The sequence below is a fragment of the Loxodonta africana genome, chromosome 7 (genome assembly GCF_030014295.1).
Source record: "Loxodonta africana isolate mLoxAfr1 chromosome 7, mLoxAfr1.hap2, whole genome shotgun sequence".
Lineage (NCBI taxonomy): Eukaryota > Metazoa > Chordata > Mammalia > Proboscidea > Elephantidae > Loxodonta > Loxodonta africana.
The window spans coordinates 15927715-15949062 of NC_087348.1; the positions used below are offsets into that span (position 1 = coordinate 15927715).

The window sequence follows — 21348 nt, forward strand, 5'->3', positions numbered from 1 at the left end:
GACTCCGTTTAATAATTGTTGTAAATTTGGTTTGGTTTTCACGTATTCCCTTAATTTCTGTTTATCTGTTAAGTCCTAATTTCATCATTATATTTGAACTAAAGTTTTGCAGGATATTTTATTCTCAGTTGGCAATTTTTTTCTTTCAAGGTTTTATATATGTCATCCCATTGCCTTCTTGCCTGCATAGTTTCTTCCAACCACTTAGAGTTTAGTCTTATTGTTCCCCCCTCTGTATGTGACTTTTTGTTTTTCTTGAGCTGGTTGCAGGATTTTTTTCTTTGACTTTGGTTTTAGTGAGGGTGATTATGATATGTCTTGGTGTTTTTCTTTTGGGGTCTACCCTATATGGGGGTCGTTGAGCTTCTTGGATGGTCAGCTTTTTGTCATTTATATTAGGGAAGTTTTCTGTCAGCAATTCTTCAACGATCTTTTCTGTGTTTTCCGTTTTCTTTCCCTGTTCTGGAACTCTGATCACCTGCAAATTTTTGCTTTTGGTTGTATCCCACATAATTCTCAGGGTTTCCTCATTTTTCTTTGTTCTCTTTTCTGATTTTTCTGCAGTTGTATCCAAGTGTTTGTCTTCAATGTTGCTGATCCTCTCTTCTGTCATTTCAAACCTGCTTCTCAGCTCTTCTATGACACTGTCCATTTCTGAAATCTTGTTGTTTATCTTTTGGATTTCTAATTGTTGTTCTTGTATGATTTCTAGTTGTGAGTTTATTTTGGCATTTTGTTCATGTACTACTTTCCTGAATTGTTTCATTTTTTCCCTGTATTTTCCATGAATTTGTCTGCCTTTTCTATAAATTTGTCTATTTTTTCCAGATTTTTGCCTGCTTTTTTCTTCAACTTTTGGATTGCTTTGAATATTAGAGATTTGAATTCCCTGTCAGGTAGCTCTAGTGCCTTTTATTCTACTGGAAAATTATCTGATGTTTTATTTTGGGTGCCTACTGGAACCATCCTGTCCTGTTTTTTTAAATATATTTTGATATTGTCAGCTGTCTTCAGGACATTCAGTCATTATTTCCTTTGTCTCTTGAGTGTAGATTTGTTTGTTTCATTCTGATTTTTTGTTTTATCTTGGTATGTCTGAACAGGTAGGCTGTGCATTCCTTGTTGTCTGCTCGTCTGTAATCACAATACTTTTCACCCTCTTGTCCAGTGGGCAGGGCCAGCCAATCAGATATGGCACAGCAGGGTAGGTCCAGCTGAAGGGGAGGGACTGGGATGGGTTGTTTGTGGCACATACTAGGGCTGACAGGGCAGGCCAGGAATCACTGCTGGGCAGGTTCCAGTAGGCCATGTCTGTGCTGCTCGGGGGTGTGATGTTCAGTGCATGATGCAGGTAGGCAGGAAGGAGGGGGGAGGTTGTGATGTGTGGAGCTAATAGGGGTATGGGGAGGAGGAGAGAGAGGAGAGAGAAACAGGAGCTAAAAACAAACAAGCAAAGAAAGAAAGAAAAAAAGAGTGCTAAGGGGGCTTGCCATTGGAGTGGACAGAAAAGAGACTGAGAAATTGAGAAAAGCAAAAAGGAAAGGGAAAAAAATAACTAGATAAAAGTTTGGAAAAGAAAAAAGAAGAGCCCCCAGGGGTCCCAGAGTCGTACCAGTGGGGCTGCTAAGACCAGGGAAGTGGCTCCCAGGCAGCACGGTATAGCCTGGCTAGAGGGAGTATAGATGTCACACAGCACCAGGTATTTAAGAGACAGGAAAAGAAGATAAGTGTAGAGAGATGAGAACTGAGAAATGAGGAAAGACAAAAAGGGAAAAAGAGAAAGGAAAAAAAAAAGAAAGAAAAAAAGAAATGCCCCCAGGGATCCCACCTACCTGGCTGAGCAGATTGGGGGAGTGGCTCCTAAGCCTTGCAGTGCAGCTTGGCTAGAAGGGGCTCCCAGGTTGTGAAAAGAAAAAGAAAAACAAACAGAACAAAGCAGAACAAAGCAGAACAAGGCAAAATAAAAGCCCCAAGCATCCCACCAGCGCGGTGTAACGGGCCGGGGGAGTGGTTCCCCAGCCCAGCGTGGTTTCACAGCTTTTCAAGAAGAAGGAAAGATGGCACAGGGAGGCAGGTGTTCCAGAGAAAGGAGGGGGAGGTTGTAGAAGACGCAGAAGAAACCAAAAGAGATAGAAAGAACCAACACCAGCTCAGGAGCACTGCCAGTGTGGGCAGGGCGAATCCAAGAAGCCTGAGGCCAAAACTGTTGCCTCCTGGCCAAGACACTGAGGCTGGTGGGAAGCAGAGGAGGCCAAAGAGGGGGAGGGAAAAGGGGAGCTAGGGAAGTGTATACTGCTCGTTACCAGGTGCTCTGTCTCCAGCTGGGAGTTCCGCGAAGCTGCTTTCCTGTGCTATGTCTCTGCCCATCTCGGATATGAGTCCAAGATGGCAGAGCCGTGCTGCTTTAGCGATGGGGCCCTCCGCAGGTACCTTGCTCTCTGTCCTCTGGCAGTTTCTTATTACATTTGGTGGCTCCCTGAGTTCTTTATCTCTTCATTTAACACTTCAGGTTCCAGGAATGAGGTTTGTCTGTGTTTTACTTAGTGTTTCAGGTCTTTGCTGTAGAGGGACGGAGTAGTGCTTCAGTCTCTGGTGCCATGTTGGCCAGAAGTGGCGTCTTACATACTTTAGACATGTTGTTGGGAGGGATCAGTCCCTGCAGAACAACATCATGCTTGGTAAAATAAAGGGTCAGTAGAAGAAAGGAAGACCCTCAATGAGATGGATTGACACAGTGGCTGCAACAAAGGGGTCAAGCATAACAACTGTCCTGAGAATGGTGCAGAACTGGGCAGTGTTTCATTCTGTAGTACATAGGGTCTCTGTGAGTCGGAATTGACTGGACGGCACCTAACAACAACTTGTATTCAAGAGTACAGTAATCTTTTAGTAATATCATCAATTAATTATCCATTAAGGGTAAGCATGTGTGTTATGTATCCTGGGAGATTTTTAAAGTAAAAATTACATATGTATGTGTATTAAAATTATATGTTACGCATTTTTTATATTAACTATATGTAAACACACATTATATATACATAAAAACACATATGTATTTTTATTTAAATTTTTTTATTGGAACCAAAGTCTCTTGTCAATCCTCAATTCATCATTTGCCCCTAGAAAGCAAAGACAAAATGTTAAATTCAGAAAACAGCACAAGCAAGGGAAGTTTAATTCTTATGAAAAGATTGGCATATATTTGAATATTTAAAAACATCCATTTATAAGGAAGAAAAAAATCTTCTTGTGTTGATAAAGGAACATACTGAATATGGCAGAATATGATTCTGCACCCTTTGGCCAATTCAAAGGCCAGTGTGAATTAAGCTTATAGTTTTTTAGGTACAAAATTCAAGGAAAAAATAAGTGGTGTGCAGCATGTTACTTCTAGGCAGGATATAACAACCATTTGAAAGTTATAAATGAAAAATTTCTGAAGATTTTCATAAAGAAAAAAAACATTGCTGTCAAGTTGATTCCGACTTATAGTGACCCTACAGGATAGAGTAGAACTGCCCCATATGGTTCCCAAGAAATGCCTGGTGGATTTGAACTGCCAACCATTTGGTTAACAGCTGTAGCTCTTCACCACTAGGCCATAAGGGTTTCCTTTCATATTTCAAAACAACACTTCCTTGTTTTGCCTAGGCCACCACCATGCTGGGATGTTCCATCCTTGTGTACCTGGGTCCCTTGGGCTATCTCTGGCACCCTGGGTGTGGGCCTATACCCCTCACAGCCGTTCACTGAAGGTTCCCTGTTCTACATCTTCTCCACTCTGGGATGACATCTGGTGCCTTCTAAGCATCATCTGGTGCTAGGTGCTGCCAAGTCGGTTCTGACTCATAGTAACACTATGTACAACAGAAGGAAACACTGCCCGGTCCTGTGCCGTCCTCACAATTGTTACTATGTTTAGCCCATTGTTGCAGCCCCTATATCAGTCCAAAGAGTCATCTAGACCATTTGAAATTAATCCCTAGAAAGACAATTTTGAGAGTGGACAACTCTCCTCTTTCAACCCAGTATGAATGCTCACATTGCCGTAGCCTTCTGGAGCTATATCTAACTTACGAAGTTTGGTGTTGTGTCTAGCTCGCGTCCACGAACTGTTTGTAACTTATGGAATTTCTTTTTTTTTTCTGTTTAAAATTGTGTTTTATGTGAAAGTTTACAGAGCAAATCAGTTTCTCGTTAAACAGTTAATACACGAATCGTTTTGTGACATTGATTGTCAACCCAAGGATGTGTCAACATTCTCGCCTTCTCCACCCTGGGTTCCCTGTTTCCATTTGTTCAGTTTTTCTGTCCCTTCCTGCCTTCTTGTCTTGCTTTTGGGCTGGTATGCCCATTAGTGTCGTATACATCACTGAACCACAAAGCACCTTCCTTACATATGGTATTGTTGGCCCTATGGCTGAAGGGCGAACCTCAAGCGTGACTTCAGTACTGAATTAAAAGGGTATCCAGGGGCTATACTCTTGTAGGTTCTCATACCTCTGTCAGACCAACAAGCCTGGTCCTTTTTTTGTGAATTTGAATTTTGTTCTACGTTTTTTTTCCCACCCTGCCTGTGACCCTCCATTGCGATCCCTGCCAGAGTGGTCAATGGTGGTAACCTGGTACCATCTGGTTGTTCTGGCTCAGTCTGGTGGAGGTTGTGGTAGTTGTGGTACATTAGTCCTTTGGACTAGTCTTTCCCTTGTGTCTTTGGTTTTCTTCATTCTCCTTTGCTCCAGCCAACACAGAACTGGTAGATGTATCTTAGATGGCTACTCGTAGACTTTTAAGACCCCAGACACTACTCAACACAGTCAGATGTAAAACATTTCCTATATAGACTGTATTATGCCATTTGAGCTTGATGTCCCTGGAGACCATGTTCCCCAGCCCTCAGCCTAGTAGCTTGGTGTCTCATGCCTTTGGATATGTCTGTGAAGCTTCTATGACTTTGCCCTGGTCAAGTTGTGCTGAATTCCCCCAGTATTGTGTACCGTCTTACTTTTTGTGAAAGTTACCATTTATCTACTATCTAGTTAGTGCTCTTCCCTCTCCACCTCTCCCCTCCCTCGTAACCATCAAAGATCTTTCTGTGTGAAAACATTTTGGAATATTTTAAGAGCAGAAACTTCAGGCGAGTACCAAGTGAGGAACAGTGACACAGCTTGCTGGCAGGGGCTTTATTTTAGTGCAGGTTTTCTTTGCCTGTGCCTTCGTCCCAAATCACTGTATGGAAATGATTCTTCATTTCTCTTACATTGGTTCAGCCACACATACTTGGGAGAATGCTGAGAGAAGCCCGGGATATACAGGCCAATCAGTGTACCCAACTGAAACTTTAGTTGCCTACCAATTTCAGCTATTTCCTTGGCAGGTGAATGATAAATTGTCAGGAGACCAAATAAAATGTTATCTTATGTTTTATTTCCTTTAACAGAAAAAGAGGAGATGTTAAAGAACATGTTAAAAAGAAGAATGAAGAGGAATTTGAAACGGTTTTATTTGTAATCTTTTAGCTAATTTGTCCATTAATCATAAAAAGTCAGGTTTTTCCTTAAGCCTTTGCTTCTTGTGGACACATGAGTCAAGTGCTTTTTAGTGATGCAGACAGGAGAGGATTCCTTTTTCCCTGGAGTGTTGTCAGGAGTGATTGGCTGTAAAATGATGTCAAAATTCTTAGAAGACCCTGAAGTATGTATACCTTGGTCAGGTGATAAGGCCAACCAGGAACTTTCTTAACAATAGAGAAGAAATTTTTATGGATGAGCTTGTTTCAGGTTCCATCAAATCCTGTATGAGGCAGCAGTAGTAAAATGTGCACTTAGCTGAGGGTCAGATCTCTCAATTCTAGCTTTGTCTCTGCTATTAATTAGCTAGGAAACCTTTGATAAAACAGGAACTGTCTCTACATGGAGGCTTCCTTAAAAAAAAAAAAAAAGGAACCATAATTCTCCCAGGTTATCAATGGAAAACAAATTCCCACGTAGGGAGAACTGGCTGGAGTTTTAGTCTTCACTCCTGGTTCCAGGAGATTATTTTACTAATTCTCGCTTGGGCCACACGTGGTATAGCTACAACTCAAGAACCAAACACCAAACCAGTTGCTGTCCAGTTGATTTTGATTCATGGCAACTCCATGTGTTGCAGAGTAGAACTGAACTCCATAGGGTTTTGAAGGCTGTTATCTTTTGGAAGCAGATAGCCTAGACTTTCTTCTGAGGCAGTTCTGGGTGGGTTGCTCCACCAAACTTTTTGTTAGTAGTAAAACAATTATCGATTTGTACAACTCAGGGATTCCTACAACTCAAGAACAGAGAAGTCATTTCTCCCAGTCTCCGTTTCCATGCCTGCAAAAGGAAGTGTTTGGGCAATATAAACATTTAGAAACAAAAACCAAATTCATTGCCTTTGGGTTGATTCCAACTCACAGCAGCCGTATAGGACAGGGTAGAAATGTCCCATAGTGTGTCCAAGGCTGTAAATCTTTACAGAAGAGGACTGCCACATCTTTTTCCCACAGAGCAGCTGGTGGGCTTGAACTGCTGAGCTTTTGGTTAGCAGCTGAATGCTTAACTACTGCTCCACCAAGTTTCCTGATATAAATATTAGAGGCCGTACAATAGCTGACAATTTATGGACCTGAGACTCTAAGTTGCCAACAATCTCACCATGAGACCACCTTGCAGTGATGATTGTCTCAGGCCAACCTTGTTATAGGACTCTGTTGTGGGAAAAAGATAAAGCTTTGGTCTTTAGGTGGTGTAGAGATAGGGGCCTTCTATTGTGTTGTGAAAAATCTCTTTTCAGTTCTGGCTTCCCAATGTGGACTTCATAGAATCTACTCTTTTTGTGGAAGCTGCAAATCTTCTCTTCAGTTTCCTCATGGCTGACTTCATCTCCTGGTTCCTTAGGGTGTAGATTATAGGGTTCAGGACAGGGCTGATAACAGTGAAGGTGATGGAGATAACTCTGTCCATGGGGAGGGCAGTGAAGGGCCTGGCATAGACATAGATGCAGGGCACAAAATGCAGGGTCACCACAGTGATATGGGCTGTGCAGGTGGATAATGCTTTTCCTCTGCCTTCCCCAGTGTGAGACCTCAGCATCATCAAGATGACAGCATATGACACCAGGATAAGGACAAACCACAGGGTAGCAACCAGACCATTGTTGGAAATCATCAGGAGTTCAAGAGCAAAGGTGTCAGTGCAAGCGAGTTTGAGGACCTGGGGAACATCGCAGTAGAAGCCATCAATAACATTCGGTCCACAGAAGGGGAGTGGGAGCAACAGGGAAATCTGCACAATGGAGTGGACAAAGCCCCCCACCCAGGAGGCCACAATGAGTGCAGTGCATCGCCTCCTACTCATGATGGTCAGGTAGTGCAGGGGCTTGGAGATGGCCATGTAACGATCAAATGCCATCAGAGAGAGAGAAAAAACATCTGCCCCACCAAGGAGGTGAAAGGAAAACATCTGTATGATGCAGCCATTGAAGGAGATGGTCTTTGTCCTTGAGAGAAGGTCTACTACGATCTTTGGAGCAGTGATAGAGGAGAAGCATATGTCCAAGACAGAGAGATTGCAGAGCAGGAAGTACATGGGTGTGTGAAGGCACGATTCACAGGTGACAGTGACCATGATGGCAATGTTTGCTAACATAGTTGTTACGTAGACCATAGATAAAAAGAAAAAGAAGAGCAAGCTCAGCTCTTGAGACTGGGTAAGTCCACAGAAAATAAATTCAGGCACCCTGGAATAATTTCCCAGGGCCATTGGATGGTTTCCTTCTCCATGTATACCTTTGAAGGAAATAACATTACTAAAACAATGAAATCAAGCAAAGATTTATTTGTTTCATAGAAATTGAACATGCAGAAATATGTTTTCTTGGTCACGTATCTTGCTCTTCATGAACTTGCTGCATTACATGGGAGAGTCATTTAGTTTTGCTTGCCCCAGTTCCCTTATTAATACGAGGAGAGGCTTGCACTAGATCATTCATTTCCCTGCTATGTCATTTGGTGCCTGTGGGTTCTGTAGAGCTCACTCCTAGTGATTGCTGAGGAAGAGATTGTCAGGGAGGCTTAGTGGAAGGATTTGTGGGTTCATACAATTTGATGAATCAGAGCAGCTCTGATTTTTTTCACATCCACTTTGTTTCTATGGCTTAATCGGCTCAAAACCTACAGGAATAAATCAACTTTCAGATACCTATCAGTAACAACATGAAAGAAATCTTTGGAATAGCATATTATAGGTTGTCAAAGCTAATAAAAACCTAAATGCAATAATATTTCATGACAGATATCTGAGATTAGAAGGGAAGGTGTCATTATTCATATTTTACTAATTGTGAAACTGAACTCAGTAAGGGTAAGTCAATTTTCCAAGGTCATACAGTAAATTATTGGCAGAAGGGTTTAAGACAAAATTCTCCACTCTCTTAGCTCCAAAATCTTTCCACTATACTACAATGCCTTCCTGTTTCAGCATACATAAATTCAAGAATAATATGTATAAGGAAACGCTTACAGAGTTTTTATGGCCCTTTCAGAGGCTGGCTTCATCATCTCTTACAATTTCTTTCTCCATGACAGTGAAATTTTAGGGCCACTGCCTCTCTCTTACCTTTCAGAAACCATTATTCTTCTCTTTATTTTCTTATTTTATTTCCTGATTACTCAAGTGTTAGGAGTAAATGATGTACTTATTGCAAAGAAGATGCTGAGGTTGGTAATGGGAACAACTCTGTTCATGAAGAAGACAGCAAAGGTCCAGATATATCTTTGTCCCTGACTCCATCCCTGGCCCCGTCTCCATCTCTGTCCCCATTTGCTTCCCTGTCTCCATCCCCATGTCCATACCCATATCTATCTATCATTTGTCCTGCTTACCCACCATTCATCCATCCATCTGTCCATCCTTTCTTCCTTCCATCCTCCCATCCCCCCATTCATCCTTTATTTATCTGTCTGCCTGTATCTCTGTCCACCCATCTATCTGTCTGTCTATGGTTTGAGACGCAGGGTTCCACAGTGATGTCATCAGTACTTCATTTCCTCCTGCCTCCTTATTGTAAAAGTTAAGCAATGTCTGTTCACTTAGATTTTGCATTTCTTGGCAGAGTGAAAATCAGTACATTGATGTTAGCACAAAATGGAAACAATGGTTGCCCCGTCTCACTCCATAGGTTATAGATACTCATACTATAGAGTCTTGGTTGGGGAGGAAGGAGGAGATCCAACCAAGAGATTTTTCAATTCATGATATTTTGCCTATTTGAGTCAGGCTTAAGCAGCCCTTTTTGCTTGCTGATCAGTTCAGGAATAATGAAGTTCCTGGGAGGCTTAAGTGATCTGTAGGTCACACAGCAAGCTAGTGGTGAAGTCACACTTTGACATTCAGACTGAGGCATTTTCCATTCCATATAGCACTTCGGTAATTTCTGAGAAGATGTACCATAGTGGCAGTGGTGACAAAGTTAACTCACAGGGGAAAAAGCCACACTCAACCAAGTCATCCATCTGGCCATCTGGCGCCAGTGTATAGACAGATGGTTCCCAGATTAGTGCCCAGCTGGGAGACGTAGGGCTTAGTTTGTGTAAAAACAAGCTTTGAGAGAGGAGAGCCTTCGGAAATTATATGGCTAAAAACACAAAAACACAAGTAGCCTCTCGTTTTCCCTGGAGAATGTGTCTATGTGTCTTTCCCCAGTTCATTCAGTCTGTGTGGGCACAGCCACCTCCACAGCATGTACTGATAGGAGCACATTTCATTCAAAAGACACAACAGGCTCACCTCCCACGGCAAGCAACCAGGCCATTGTGTAAAAAACTGTCGTGAGGACTCTACTTTCTTCGCTTCTCTCAAGTTGTCCCCTCCTCTCTACCCTCAACAAATCTCTCCTTAGATTATCCAGTTAGGTTTCCTAATTGCTCTCTCTTTTTTAGGTCTAGTTTTCTCTAATTCATCCTCTTTGCTATTTACAGAAATAATTTATGAGTCATAAAAGAGACTATGGTTTTTTTGTGTTTGGAACTTTTCAATGGCTCTCTATTGCCTACAGAATAAAGATTAAACTTCTTTTGTAGCACCCAAAAATTCCCTCTGTCTTGATATTATATGGTGCCCAGTTTCCTTTGACCCCTGTTTCAGAGGCTCAAACTTAATGCAGGTTCTTGCTGGTCCTCACCCCTCTATCTGCCTTCCTGCTGCTCCTTCTTCCTGCCATGGCCCCCTCATTCTCAGAAACTCCCACCCCTCTGTGTTGGCACACGCTGATCCTTCAACACTTAGGTCCAGGTTTCCTCCTCTGTGGAAACTTTCCTGACACCCTCAGCTGTATCCCTCTTTTGTGACTCCATCATTATTTGCATGGGCTTCTATTTTGGCACTTGTAACAGTTTATCTCACTTGTTTCCTTATATGTCTGTATCTTCTTAGTTCAGTATAATCTCCCTATTAAACCTCCAGTTCCTCCTGTCCGCTCAATGGTTTGTTCATCATAATATTGTCAAAGCCTTTTCTGGCACTTGAGAGGTGCTTAATAAATGTTTTTTGAATTAATGACTCAACTTAGCTGGCTTATGTATGTTTCAGTGCATGTGGGTAAGTGAGAGGGACCATGACAAACACAGGCCAAGAGACTCTTGCTGATGTCTTTGACTTGGCCTCAGTGGTACCAAATAGAGCCTTGTTTTCTTATCCAGCCTATAAAATGGCACTGTGACCTTGAGAGGGTCATTTCCCTTCTCTCTGCCTCAGATCCTCAGTGTGAAATGTGGAGGGGCAGCCTGGAGTGATGCTTGGGGACAATGCCGAGAGCTTTGGAGTGAGGCACACGTGGGCTGGAAGTCTACCTCTTCCTCCTTTGTTACCTGTGGAAATTTCTTTAGTTTCCTTCAGTTTCCTCTTCTTTAAACTGGGAAGCATAATGTTTACTTGATTGGGTAGTGTAAAAAGTAAATATGATAATGTTTGTGAAGTGCCCAGCCCATAGTAGGCATTCAGTAAGCTTGGTTCCTTTCCCATTGCACTGAAAACCATTCCTTTTCCATCTTCCCTTCCTATCACAAAGGGTTATTTATGAAGACACTTATAAAATGTAACATGCTATTCAAAAAAAGGAGAGCTTCTCTCTGAATGAACTTGCTTATTTTTGCCTTAGTGAACTTGTGTGAGTTGACCAAATGAATCGGAGGCTTGGAGGCTGGGTCAGTGGGTTCAGGAACAAGGCTGGAACTGGATCAAAGGGCAAAGAGTTCTGGTGGGTCATGGGTAATGGGTGAGAATGGTGCTAATTTTGGAATCTCCGTCTTTTTCTTAAGGAAATGTGGGATTAAAAATATGCTTTTTGAGTATCTTCCAATCTTGTGGAAAGAGGCTCCATGAATTCCATGGAAAAACTCTAAGGTGGAACAAAACCTGCCCCTTATATACAACTCGGGTGTACCGTCAATCACAAACTGCCTTCTCTTTACCATGCTGACCTTGTTTCTGTGGCTGCCTCTTTTTTATTAGGACTTTCCCACTTCCTAATATTTAACATACACTTTTTTATTTTCTGTCAGTAAGTTTTCAACTATTTTTGCAGTATTTTATTGCTTGGTACATTTTTCATGCTCATTATATTTCCCTCATGCATAATTCACAACGTCTCACATACTGATGGTCTAATGTACTTACTTAAACCATTCAACGTCCAACTATGAATTTACACCACCTGGGACTGGAACCTGAGCCTCATTGTGTGTGATGCTGAGGAAACATTGAGTTTGCAGGTGAAGTCCTTCTGAAGTTTAGGTATCCCAGACTTTAATGTCCTCTGTTCAACCTTCAGAGTGGAAAAGATCAGACTCAAAGGTCACACCGTCATGGCTATTCTGCCTGTACAAAGGTGTCCCTGCTATGTGCACTAGTCCCTCAGGTCCAAGCCTATTTTAAAAATTAGCAAAGGGAATTATATTGGATGTGACTGAAAAGACATTTTGCTGGTGGTGTTGGAGTTCCAGTGGGAGTTATTAACTGTTGCTAAGTCATTACTGTATGCAAGTTCTCTCTCTCTCTCTCATGTACTGAGGAAGACATTCACATTTCTCCTCTTTCCAAATTCTTCAAGACCACAGAGGACACAAATTCATTTATTTTGTGATTCTTTGAGTTTTGAGGAAATTTCCCTATTGAAACATCTAATGTCATTTGATCATGCATTCTCAATGAGGGCAGTATTTCCCCCAAGGAGACAAAAATTGGTTCTTGGTGTGGGGTGAAAAAAACTTAGATATTATAATGGTTTGTAGCTTTTCAGAGGGCCACAGTACACAAAAAGATGTAAAGTATACTTGTGATATTAAAGTTTTATGAAGGAGCATTTAGGAAAAAAAAAAATCTAAAAATGTTCCTAAAGGTGGGGGACAATAGTTTAAGAAGGTTGAGGAACACTGCCCTGTGATGAAGAGTATTGGTCCAGTGTCTCTCTTGTGGACACAGAGAGTATCATAAAGGTGTGCTACCTCCTGAAACATTCTTAAACAAATATGAATCCAACACAACAATTTGACACCTTGCAAAACACTGTTCGGTATGTTGCAATTTCCTGGGCTTCTATATTCCTCTTGGCTAATTTTTAACAATTTTTCTTAATATTGTGCTTTAGGTGAAAGTTTTCATGCAGATCAGTTTCTAATTAAAAATTTATATACAGATTGTTTTGTGACGTTGGTTGCAATCCCTGCAATGTCACAACACACTCCCCTTTCTATCCTGTGTTCCCTGTGTCCATTCTCCACTTTTCCTGTCGCTTCCTGCAATGCTGCCTTTTGGGGAAAAAAAAGAAATTTTGTGCAGATGGGTCCCTAAACTGTTCAAGTAGCTTTAAGACTGATTTTAGTAGGGCAATCAGTAGAGTGGATGTGAAAATTGGAAATTCTGGTCCATGAATAGATTTGTCCATGTATATATCTGGCTTAACACATCTTAAAATATTGTCTTTTCACTACTTGGTGAAATATGTTCAAGATTCAGGACTCAATATAGAAAATTAATAAGAGATTTTAATAATAGACTGGAAATAAGAGTCATTTTAGAGAGTATGTAAATAAATAAATACATCTATATGTCACTTTGAGGACTACGGTTTGACTGACCCAAGTCATGATATTTTCAATCATCTCATATGCACGCAAAAGCTAGACAATGAAGAAGGAAGACTGAAGAAGAATTGATGCCCCTGAATTATGGAGTTATCAAAAAATAACGAATACACTGTTGACTGCCAGAAGAATGAACAAGTTTGTCTGGGAAGAAATACAGCCAGAGTGCTTCTTGGAAGTGAGGTTGGCAAGACATCTCACATACTTTGGACATGTTATCGTTAGGGATCAGTCCCTGGAGAAGGACATCATGCTTGGTAGAGGTTACTGAAAAAGAGGAAGACCTTCAGCAAGGTGGATTGGCACAGTGGCTGCAACAATGGCCTCAAACATAGCAACTATTGTGAGTATGGCATAAGATCAGGCAGTGTTTCGTTCTGTCGTACGTTGGGGTCACTATGAGTCGGAACCGACTTGACAGCTTCTAACAACAACATATTCTGTGTGTGTATATATATATATATACACACACACATATTTAGGAGTAGGTGGATAAAGAATAGGGGACATTGATTGAATGCTTGCTTAGTGTCAACTATTGTCCCTCACAACTATGGAACTTACAACGGTCTCATGTTAATCTTTTGAGTAGGTAGTGCTGCTTCCATATTGCCAGTGGTGAAAATGAGGTAAAAACATGTGGACATGAGAGTCACAAATCATACCACATTTGCATTTAGGTTATTGATTTCAATCATGTACCTCATACTTCTTCCCAATCCATCAGATTGATAACTCACATTCATTCTAATCCCCTCCTTTAGTTCTTATATTTCCTTTAATCCTTTCATGGTCTGTGGTATATACCATTGACCACCTGCTTTTTATGTCTCTGGAGTTCTTTGGTAAGGTGGTATCCCCGTTTTAGTGAGTGTTATAGATTGAGTTCTGTGCCCCCAAAATGTGTGTCAATTTGGCTAGGTCATGATTTCCAGTATTGTGTGTTTGTCCTCCAGTTTGTGATCTGATGTAATTACCTATATGTTGTAAATCCTAATCTGTATGATGTTAGTGAGGCAGGATTAGAGGCAGTTATGTTAATGAGGCAGGACACAATCTACAAGATTAGGTCGTATCTTGAGTCAATCTCTTTTGATATATAAAAGACAGAAGTAAGCAGGGAGGAGAGAGACCTCATTACCACCAAGCAAGAAGAGCCAGGAGCAGACTGCATCCTAAATGCTAATGTGCTGAGAAGCTTCTAGACCCATGGGTAGATCCGTGAAAAGGACCCTCCCCCCAGAGCCAACAGAGAAAGCCTTACCTTGGAGCTGCTGCCCTGAATTCAGACTTCTAGCCTCCTAACTGTGAGAGAATATGCTTCTGTTTGTTAAAGCCATCCACCTGTGGCACTTCTGTTATAGCAGCACTCAATAACTAAGACAGTGAGTTTAGCCTCAAGGTGGGTGCCTTTTGAATTGCATGAAAGTAAGAAACCAGAGTTGGAGGCTCATTTTTGTATAGATTGAACATTGTGTTAGGTGACGCATCCTGGATGTGTGAATTTTCTAAACTGTTTACCATTTCGATTTATTTTTGTGAGATAAGCCTCCTTACTATATTTCCCTATTACTGTGTTCTGGTGCAAATGTACTCATCTTGAGAATAAGCTATTCTTAGTTTTCATTCATTCATGGTCACCATTTTTCCCAGAGGCTATTCATTGCTTCCAGGTATTACCGGATCTCTGCTCAGCTTTGAGTTGCTGCTCTGCAATCTTTCAGGATTGGTTTTCTTGTTTCTGAACAGTAATATCTTTGCAATAAGGAATAATGCATTGCAGTGGTTCTTTTCAAGACACTTGAACTCCTATAAGTTATTCTTACCCTGCATTAGTTCTTAGTCCACAATTATTGCTTCCACACCTAGTAACTGGAATGAACAGCTGTGAGCAGTCCTGCAATACTCCAGGGCTACTGTTCTTGTTTCTAGCTATTAGTACTGCTTTTGCTATAGTGAAGAATACATATAGCGGTAATACTCATGAGATACAATTTTTTTTGGTTTTATTTATTTGGGAAGGAGGCTTCATTTAAGCAATTTTCTCCCCTTGTGTATTCTCATGTTTGTTTGGAGGTGTGCTATTGTTATTATCCTAGTCTTATAGAACCAGCAACTAGTTTTACAATGTGAAACATTACCCACAAGGGAAAATATGATCAACTGTCCTTCAGGTTTGCTGTCAGTAGGCAGCTTTCTGGGTGCCTGAAGAGGAGGAGAAGAGGAAGACTGTCATTTCTGGTGATGTACAAACCAGGATTAAGTGGGGCGCCAGATGAGTTATGGCTCCAAAATGATGGAAAGCATTATCCCATCAATGCATCTAGAAAGCAATGCAGAGAATGCAGCACTAAGAAGATGCAGACTAGAACAAAATTTATGTGCAGGCATTGCCAGTTGCCTTTAGATATTAAACCATGTTTTGAAAAGTTTCCTGAAAAATAATAAAAAGGCTAAGAAGAAGGAGACTAGAATAAAATTCATGTGTGTTCATTGCCAGGTGCCTTCATGTACTACCTCATGTTTTGCAAATTTTCAGTAAATAAAAAAAAAAGGAAAATAAAACAATTTTTATTCTTGACTCATATCATCGATATTTACTACCTACAGGGTCCACTGGGTCATATGTGATGCCACATAATATGTATCACAATCCATAACTCATAATAAAATTTCTGGATTGGTTCTTGAATCCATGTGCCTTCCATTAGTGAAAACATACAACATCAACAAAAAAGTAAAGGAGAAAATAATTGGACTTTGTCTTATGCTGGGTTCTGAAGAGAAGCAAAACCAGTAAATGGTATAAATAAACCCACTCCAAAAAAGTGGGTTTATTTATACCAATATGTAAATGGTATAAATACATATATATATATATACACACACATATATATATGTATACACATTTATATGTATTTACATCAAGGAAATGGCTTGCAGGGTTGTAGAGGCTGGAAAGTTCCAAGTCCTTGGGTCAGGATAGAGAATTCCCCTGATTCACGTAGCTGCAGGGGCTGGTGAACCCAAGACTGGAAGATCAGAAAGCAGGGCTCTTACAGGCTGAGAAGGTTGATGAATCCCAAGATTGGCGGGCAAGACTGCAAGTAAGCTGCTAGCTCAATTTCCAGGAACCAGAGGTCAGACCAACAGGAGCCAGCTTCACGACCCAGTGAGAGCATAAAAGCCCATGAGCCTTGCCAGAAGTGTCCCCTTATATTTGATGCAGGCCACACTCCAAGGAAACTTCCTTTTGACTGATTGGCTACAGACAGTAGATCCAATCATAAGGTGATCACGACACCATATGACTGCTAAACGACTGAGAATAATGGCCCAGCCAAGTTGACATACAACCTTAACCATTACAGACCTTGAAAGGGTTTTAAAAGAGTTGGGTAATGGGGGCACTGGTGTTTCTGTGGTAGAATTGTTACCTTCCATGCGGAAGACCTGGCTTTGATTCCTGATCAATGAACCTTATGCACAGTTACCACCAGTGTGTCAGTGGAGTTTGGATGTTGCTATGATGCTGAACAGGTTTCGGTGGACCTTCCAGACTGAGAGACTAGGAAGAAAGGCCTGGTGATCTACTTCCAAAAATAATGATGGTCTGATCCACAATCCATTGTGCCAATATTGCAGGACCAGGCAGCATTCCTATTATGCATGGGTCTCCATGAGTTGGTGTCAACTCTTCCTTGGCTACAACAAAATCAAATGGGTTGAGTGGCCCTGAGAATATACAGGGAAATGAGTGATGAGAAAAGAACTAGCTGTCTCATACCCTTAAGTTAGAAGTTTGAGAAAAGTAGATTTCCAGTCTCAATCTGATCTCCTCACCCTAGTTTAGTGCTCTCAGAAGACCAAAGCTGCCTTTTTAGTCTCCTCATGGCGGACTTCATCTCTTTGTTCCTCAGTGTGTAGATCATGGGGTTCAGCATGGGGGTGATGACCGTGTTATTGATGGATATGGCTCTGTCCATGGGCAGTGTAATGGAGGGCCGACAGTAGATGTAAACACAAGGCACAAAGTGGAGAGTCACCACCAGGATGTGGGAAGTGCAGGTGGAGAGGGCCTTGTTCCGCCCCTCCCCAGAGCGAGATTGCAGCATCACCAGAATAACTGTGTAGGACCCCAAGAGTAGGAGGAACCACAGCAGAGTCACTAGCCCATTGTTAGAGATCATGAGAAGTTCCAGAGCAAAGGTGTCAGTGCAGGCCAGTTTTACCACCTGGGGCACATCACAATAGAAGGCATCCAGAATGTTGGGGCCACAGAAGGGGACTGGAAGCATGAGAATTATCTGGACAATTGAATGCAGACCACCCCCCATCCAGGAAGCCACCACCAAGGTCACCCATACCTCCCTCCTCATAATGGTCACATAGTGAAGGGGTTTGGCAATTGCAAGATATCTGTCATAGGCCATTACAGAGAGGAAAAAAATATCTGCCCCACCAGCAAAATGAAAGAAAAAGATCTGTGCCATGCAGCCATTATAGGATATGGTCTTTCTCTCGGATAAAAGATCTACCAGGAACTTTGGGACAGTGATGGATGAAAAAACAATGTCCAGGACTGATTTATTCCTCAGGAGAAAGTACATGGGAGTGTGGAGGTGGGACTCACAGGTGACAGTGACCACAATGAGGACATTGCCCAGTATGGTTGTTATATACACAACAAAGAAGACCACAAATAAGAAACACTCAAGCTCCTGAAAGCAAGTGAGTTCCAGGAAGACAAACTCCTTCACATTGGTGTGATTTTCCTGGCCCATGGTGGGGAAGACCCTTTTCCAGGTCTGTCTGGGAGGAAGAGATGTTAGGGTTAGGAGTATCGTGTCATGAGGTAGTGACATCATTTGTCATACACCCTCTTCTTATCGGCAATGGTTATGTTCCAAAGATCAGGTCATTATGTGAAAATTGGCATTATGTGAAAATGGAGAATGACCACATCAGATCACAAAATGGAGGATGACTATATCATTATATAGCTGTCAAATTATATCGTTACGTAACCAACAAATTACATTGTTACATAACTGCCAAATTACATCATTACATAACTGCCAAAGCACTGAGAATCATGCGCCAGCCAAGTTGACAAATAACCTTAACCCTCACAGCCAATGTCATTCTTGCCTCGCACTTCAGCAGTTGTTATTGTCAGACAGACGTGCATTATTCATGCACAAAATAGTCAGGTATTAGATTTTTTTTACATTGTTATAAATATGAAATGTTGCATAATGAGATGGTCAATAAGTAAGGAGTAGCTGTATGTTCTTATAAGGCTTTCTGAGCATACAGGTTATCATGACTCCTCAGAAAGACTGGGCTAGATTTTTCTCTTTTGTGTGCTAGAAAGTCTTTATTCTGACTATTCTTTCCTACCGAAAATACACTGGATTGACAGGAAGAACCATCACACTCAAGGATCCTATGTCCTTATTCTCACTAGAGGGAGATAGATGAACTGTGGTTCATTTTGACAGTGATTTGTCTTTGGCCCTGAGGAGTAACTTCTTCACTTGTCTACAAAGCTTCATACTTTACCAGAGACTTTTATCTATAGCATCTCATTTTGGTATTGATTCTCAAGATGTCTCTGTGGGGTCTACATAGTGGTTATGATTATTTTTATTTTATATATGGGGAAACTGAGGCTTAGAGCTGTTAATGACTTGATCACAGCTGCATAATTGCAGAATTATTAGTGGCAAATCAAGACTTTGAACACAAATCAGTTTTCTTTCCATTGCACCACTCTGCCAAATGAGAGAGCCACAGGGGCTTACTTTGACCATACAGTAGTTTATTGGAATTATAATGGGTAAGTAAGACATAAATGAGGAACTTGGCTAGCTCAAGCAGTTTGCAGTTTGAACCCACCCAGTGGCTCAGCAGCACAAAGTTCTGGTGAGCTACTTCCATAAAGATTATAGCCTAGAAAACCCTATGGAGCAGCTCTAGTCTGTAACACATGAGGTCATATTGTGTCAGAATTGACTTGACAGCAATGGGTTTGGCATTTTGGTAAGGCCTAAATAGTTAATTAAGTGTCCTGACTACTTGATCTTGGCCTCCTCCCTTAAGGAGAAGAACCAAGCCCTCAGAAGCACTTCTCCTGGGAATTCTGGGAAATCTGGACCTTACCCTGGGCACATAGAGATCTTGATAGTATGTAGAGGGGCAATTGTTGTTCAGGGCACATGAAAGTCACAAGAAACTGATCATTAAAGCTTATAGAACCTCAGGGGTGACTTAACTCTCTCATTTTAGGGTGAATGGAGAAGGACATTTATTTTGCCATAGTCAGAGTGTAAATTGGTGAAACATAGAGGATTTTAACCAGGATTATTGACTTGAAGTCAATAATATTATACTAGATATAGTATTCTACTATTGTTATAGCAAAATAGCTATTTTAAAATCAACTATGCAGCCACCAGAGGACAAAACTCTTTACAACCAATTATGATATATCCCAAGGACTTTAATAGTCCAGATAACATTAAAAAATTCAAATAGATGAGTTCCACAAAATTTAGTTCAATAATAGAAAGTTGACATTGAAAGAATGGAATTATGTCTGAAGAAAATAGGATAAGAAAGAAAAGTGTGGGCTAGGTGAGTAGAGAATAGACCAGTTTCCTTGAAATAGGATAATAAAGCATTCCATAAACAATTTATTTCTTCTCTTTTTCTGGCATGGTTGAATGTATCTTAAGGTTTAATATGACGGGTTGAGGCATACAGATAGGCTCTTAAATAAAAATTTTCTTTGTTAATCTTCCTAGATTCCTGATGTTCGCACTATTAGAGTAATTTCATTGCTGTGGAAAAGCACATTACCTCTTCATGGAATCTGTTAATATGAACTCAATAGGAATCCTACTTAACTATGCTAGCATCCACTAACACATTACCTAGAATTGGCACTCTGAAATTTTACACCGACACCTAGTGAATTACAGAAAGTTATGTGAATGCTATAATATATTTGGAGGTATGTTATTCCCATCTATCAAGGGAGCCTACAAGGAAAAACATGTATCTTAGTTCCCCAAATATGAAACCCCAGGGGAAATGTTTGTTCTAGAGCCAAGTGAAAGAGGGAACTCCCCTGGGAAACCAGTAAGATTCTTCCTCATAGACAATGAGGGATGTGTAACCAATTGTGCCTCTTTGTTTTGACTTCCGAAACACTCAAAAGCATATGTGTAGCTTAATTTCCAACTCCACATTTTTTCAAGTGTAGTCTCTTCACAGTTTCTTATTTATATTTTCTCGTATGATTTTGTTGTTGCTGCTGTAAGATCTCCTTAACCTTTTGTGCCATGTGATGGAGAATGTTTTCAATACAGATACAGGCTTTCATAGATGCATGGGAATCAAGCAGGCAGAGAATGAGTCATGAGCCATGAAGGCTAGGCTGCAGTAGGGCACTAGCCAGGAGAGCAGAGCAGGCCTTGGAAGACAGGGGTTGAGAGAGGGAGTATGGAAACCAGAGGTGGGTGGGTGGCATTGAGAGTGAGGCTTGTAAAATGTATGGGGTGTGAAGAACCCCACAAGTCATAAGTTGTCCTATTCAGTTTACATAGTTGAGCCCTAATTAGTATTTTCAAGTAATGCTTCACTCAACACCTTATAAATGCATTTTTGTATGCATTTGTGATTTTTTTAAAAGAAAATTCCCCAGGAATGGAATTTACAAGTTAAATGGCATTTAATTTTCCAATTTTGACTGATGATTATGGCAGTGTAAAGAAAGTCTAATTCTAATAATGTATGAATTTTTTTATAGATTTATTGAGCAGAAATAAACAACAGAAATTGTCAATTTCTCATAGAAACGGAATGTTGAAGATTTTGTAAGCTTAATAATATAAATATATATATAAATATAAAATAAAACAACTAAGAACTATTTTTATGAATTTTGTGATAGAGAAAAACTTTCTTAAACATTACATCGAAGATTATTAGATCTGATTGAATAAGAATATGAAGTTTCCATGCTTCCAAAGAAGTATATATTAAAAACTAATGGTAATTTAAAAAGTTTGAAAATATCCGTTGAAAACATAATATAGGGCAGAGCCAACATGGCACTGTAGACAGAAGCACCATGTCATCCATCTGCAGCAAAGACCCAAAAAACTAAGTAAAACAGATAC

The 21348-nt window shown here is 40.7% G+C and overlaps 2 protein-coding genes across 2 annotated transcripts; both read right to left on the reverse strand.

Moving 5' to 3' along the window:
• Positions 1–6583: 6583 nt before the first annotated feature.
• Positions 6584–7781, reverse strand: LOC100665158 (olfactory receptor 4D9-like). Its single transcript, XM_003419521.3, has one exon. The coding sequence runs from the start codon at positions 7779–7781 to the stop codon at positions 6810–6812; it is 972 nt and encodes a 323-aa protein (XP_003419569.2). The 3' UTR covers positions 6584–6809.
• Positions 7782–16998: 9217 nt separating this feature from the next.
• LOC100665444 (olfactory receptor 4D6) lies at positions 16999–18376 on the reverse strand. Its single transcript, XM_003419522.4, has one exon. The coding sequence runs from the start codon at positions 18025–18027 to the stop codon at positions 16999–17001; it is 1029 nt and encodes a 342-aa protein (XP_003419570.2). The 5' UTR covers positions 18028–18376.
• Positions 18377–21348: the final 2972 nt, after the last annotated feature.

What these genes read in the sequence shown, in the direction of transcription:
- LOC100665444 (XM_003419522.4), bottom strand. Translation starts at nt 18,027, where the DNA reads ATGATGTCACTACCTCATGACACGATACTCCTAACCCTAACATCTCTT.
- LOC100665158 (XM_003419521.3), bottom strand. Translation starts at nt 7,781, where the DNA reads ATGGCCCTGGGAAATTATTCCAGGGTGCCTGAATTTATTTTCTGTGGA.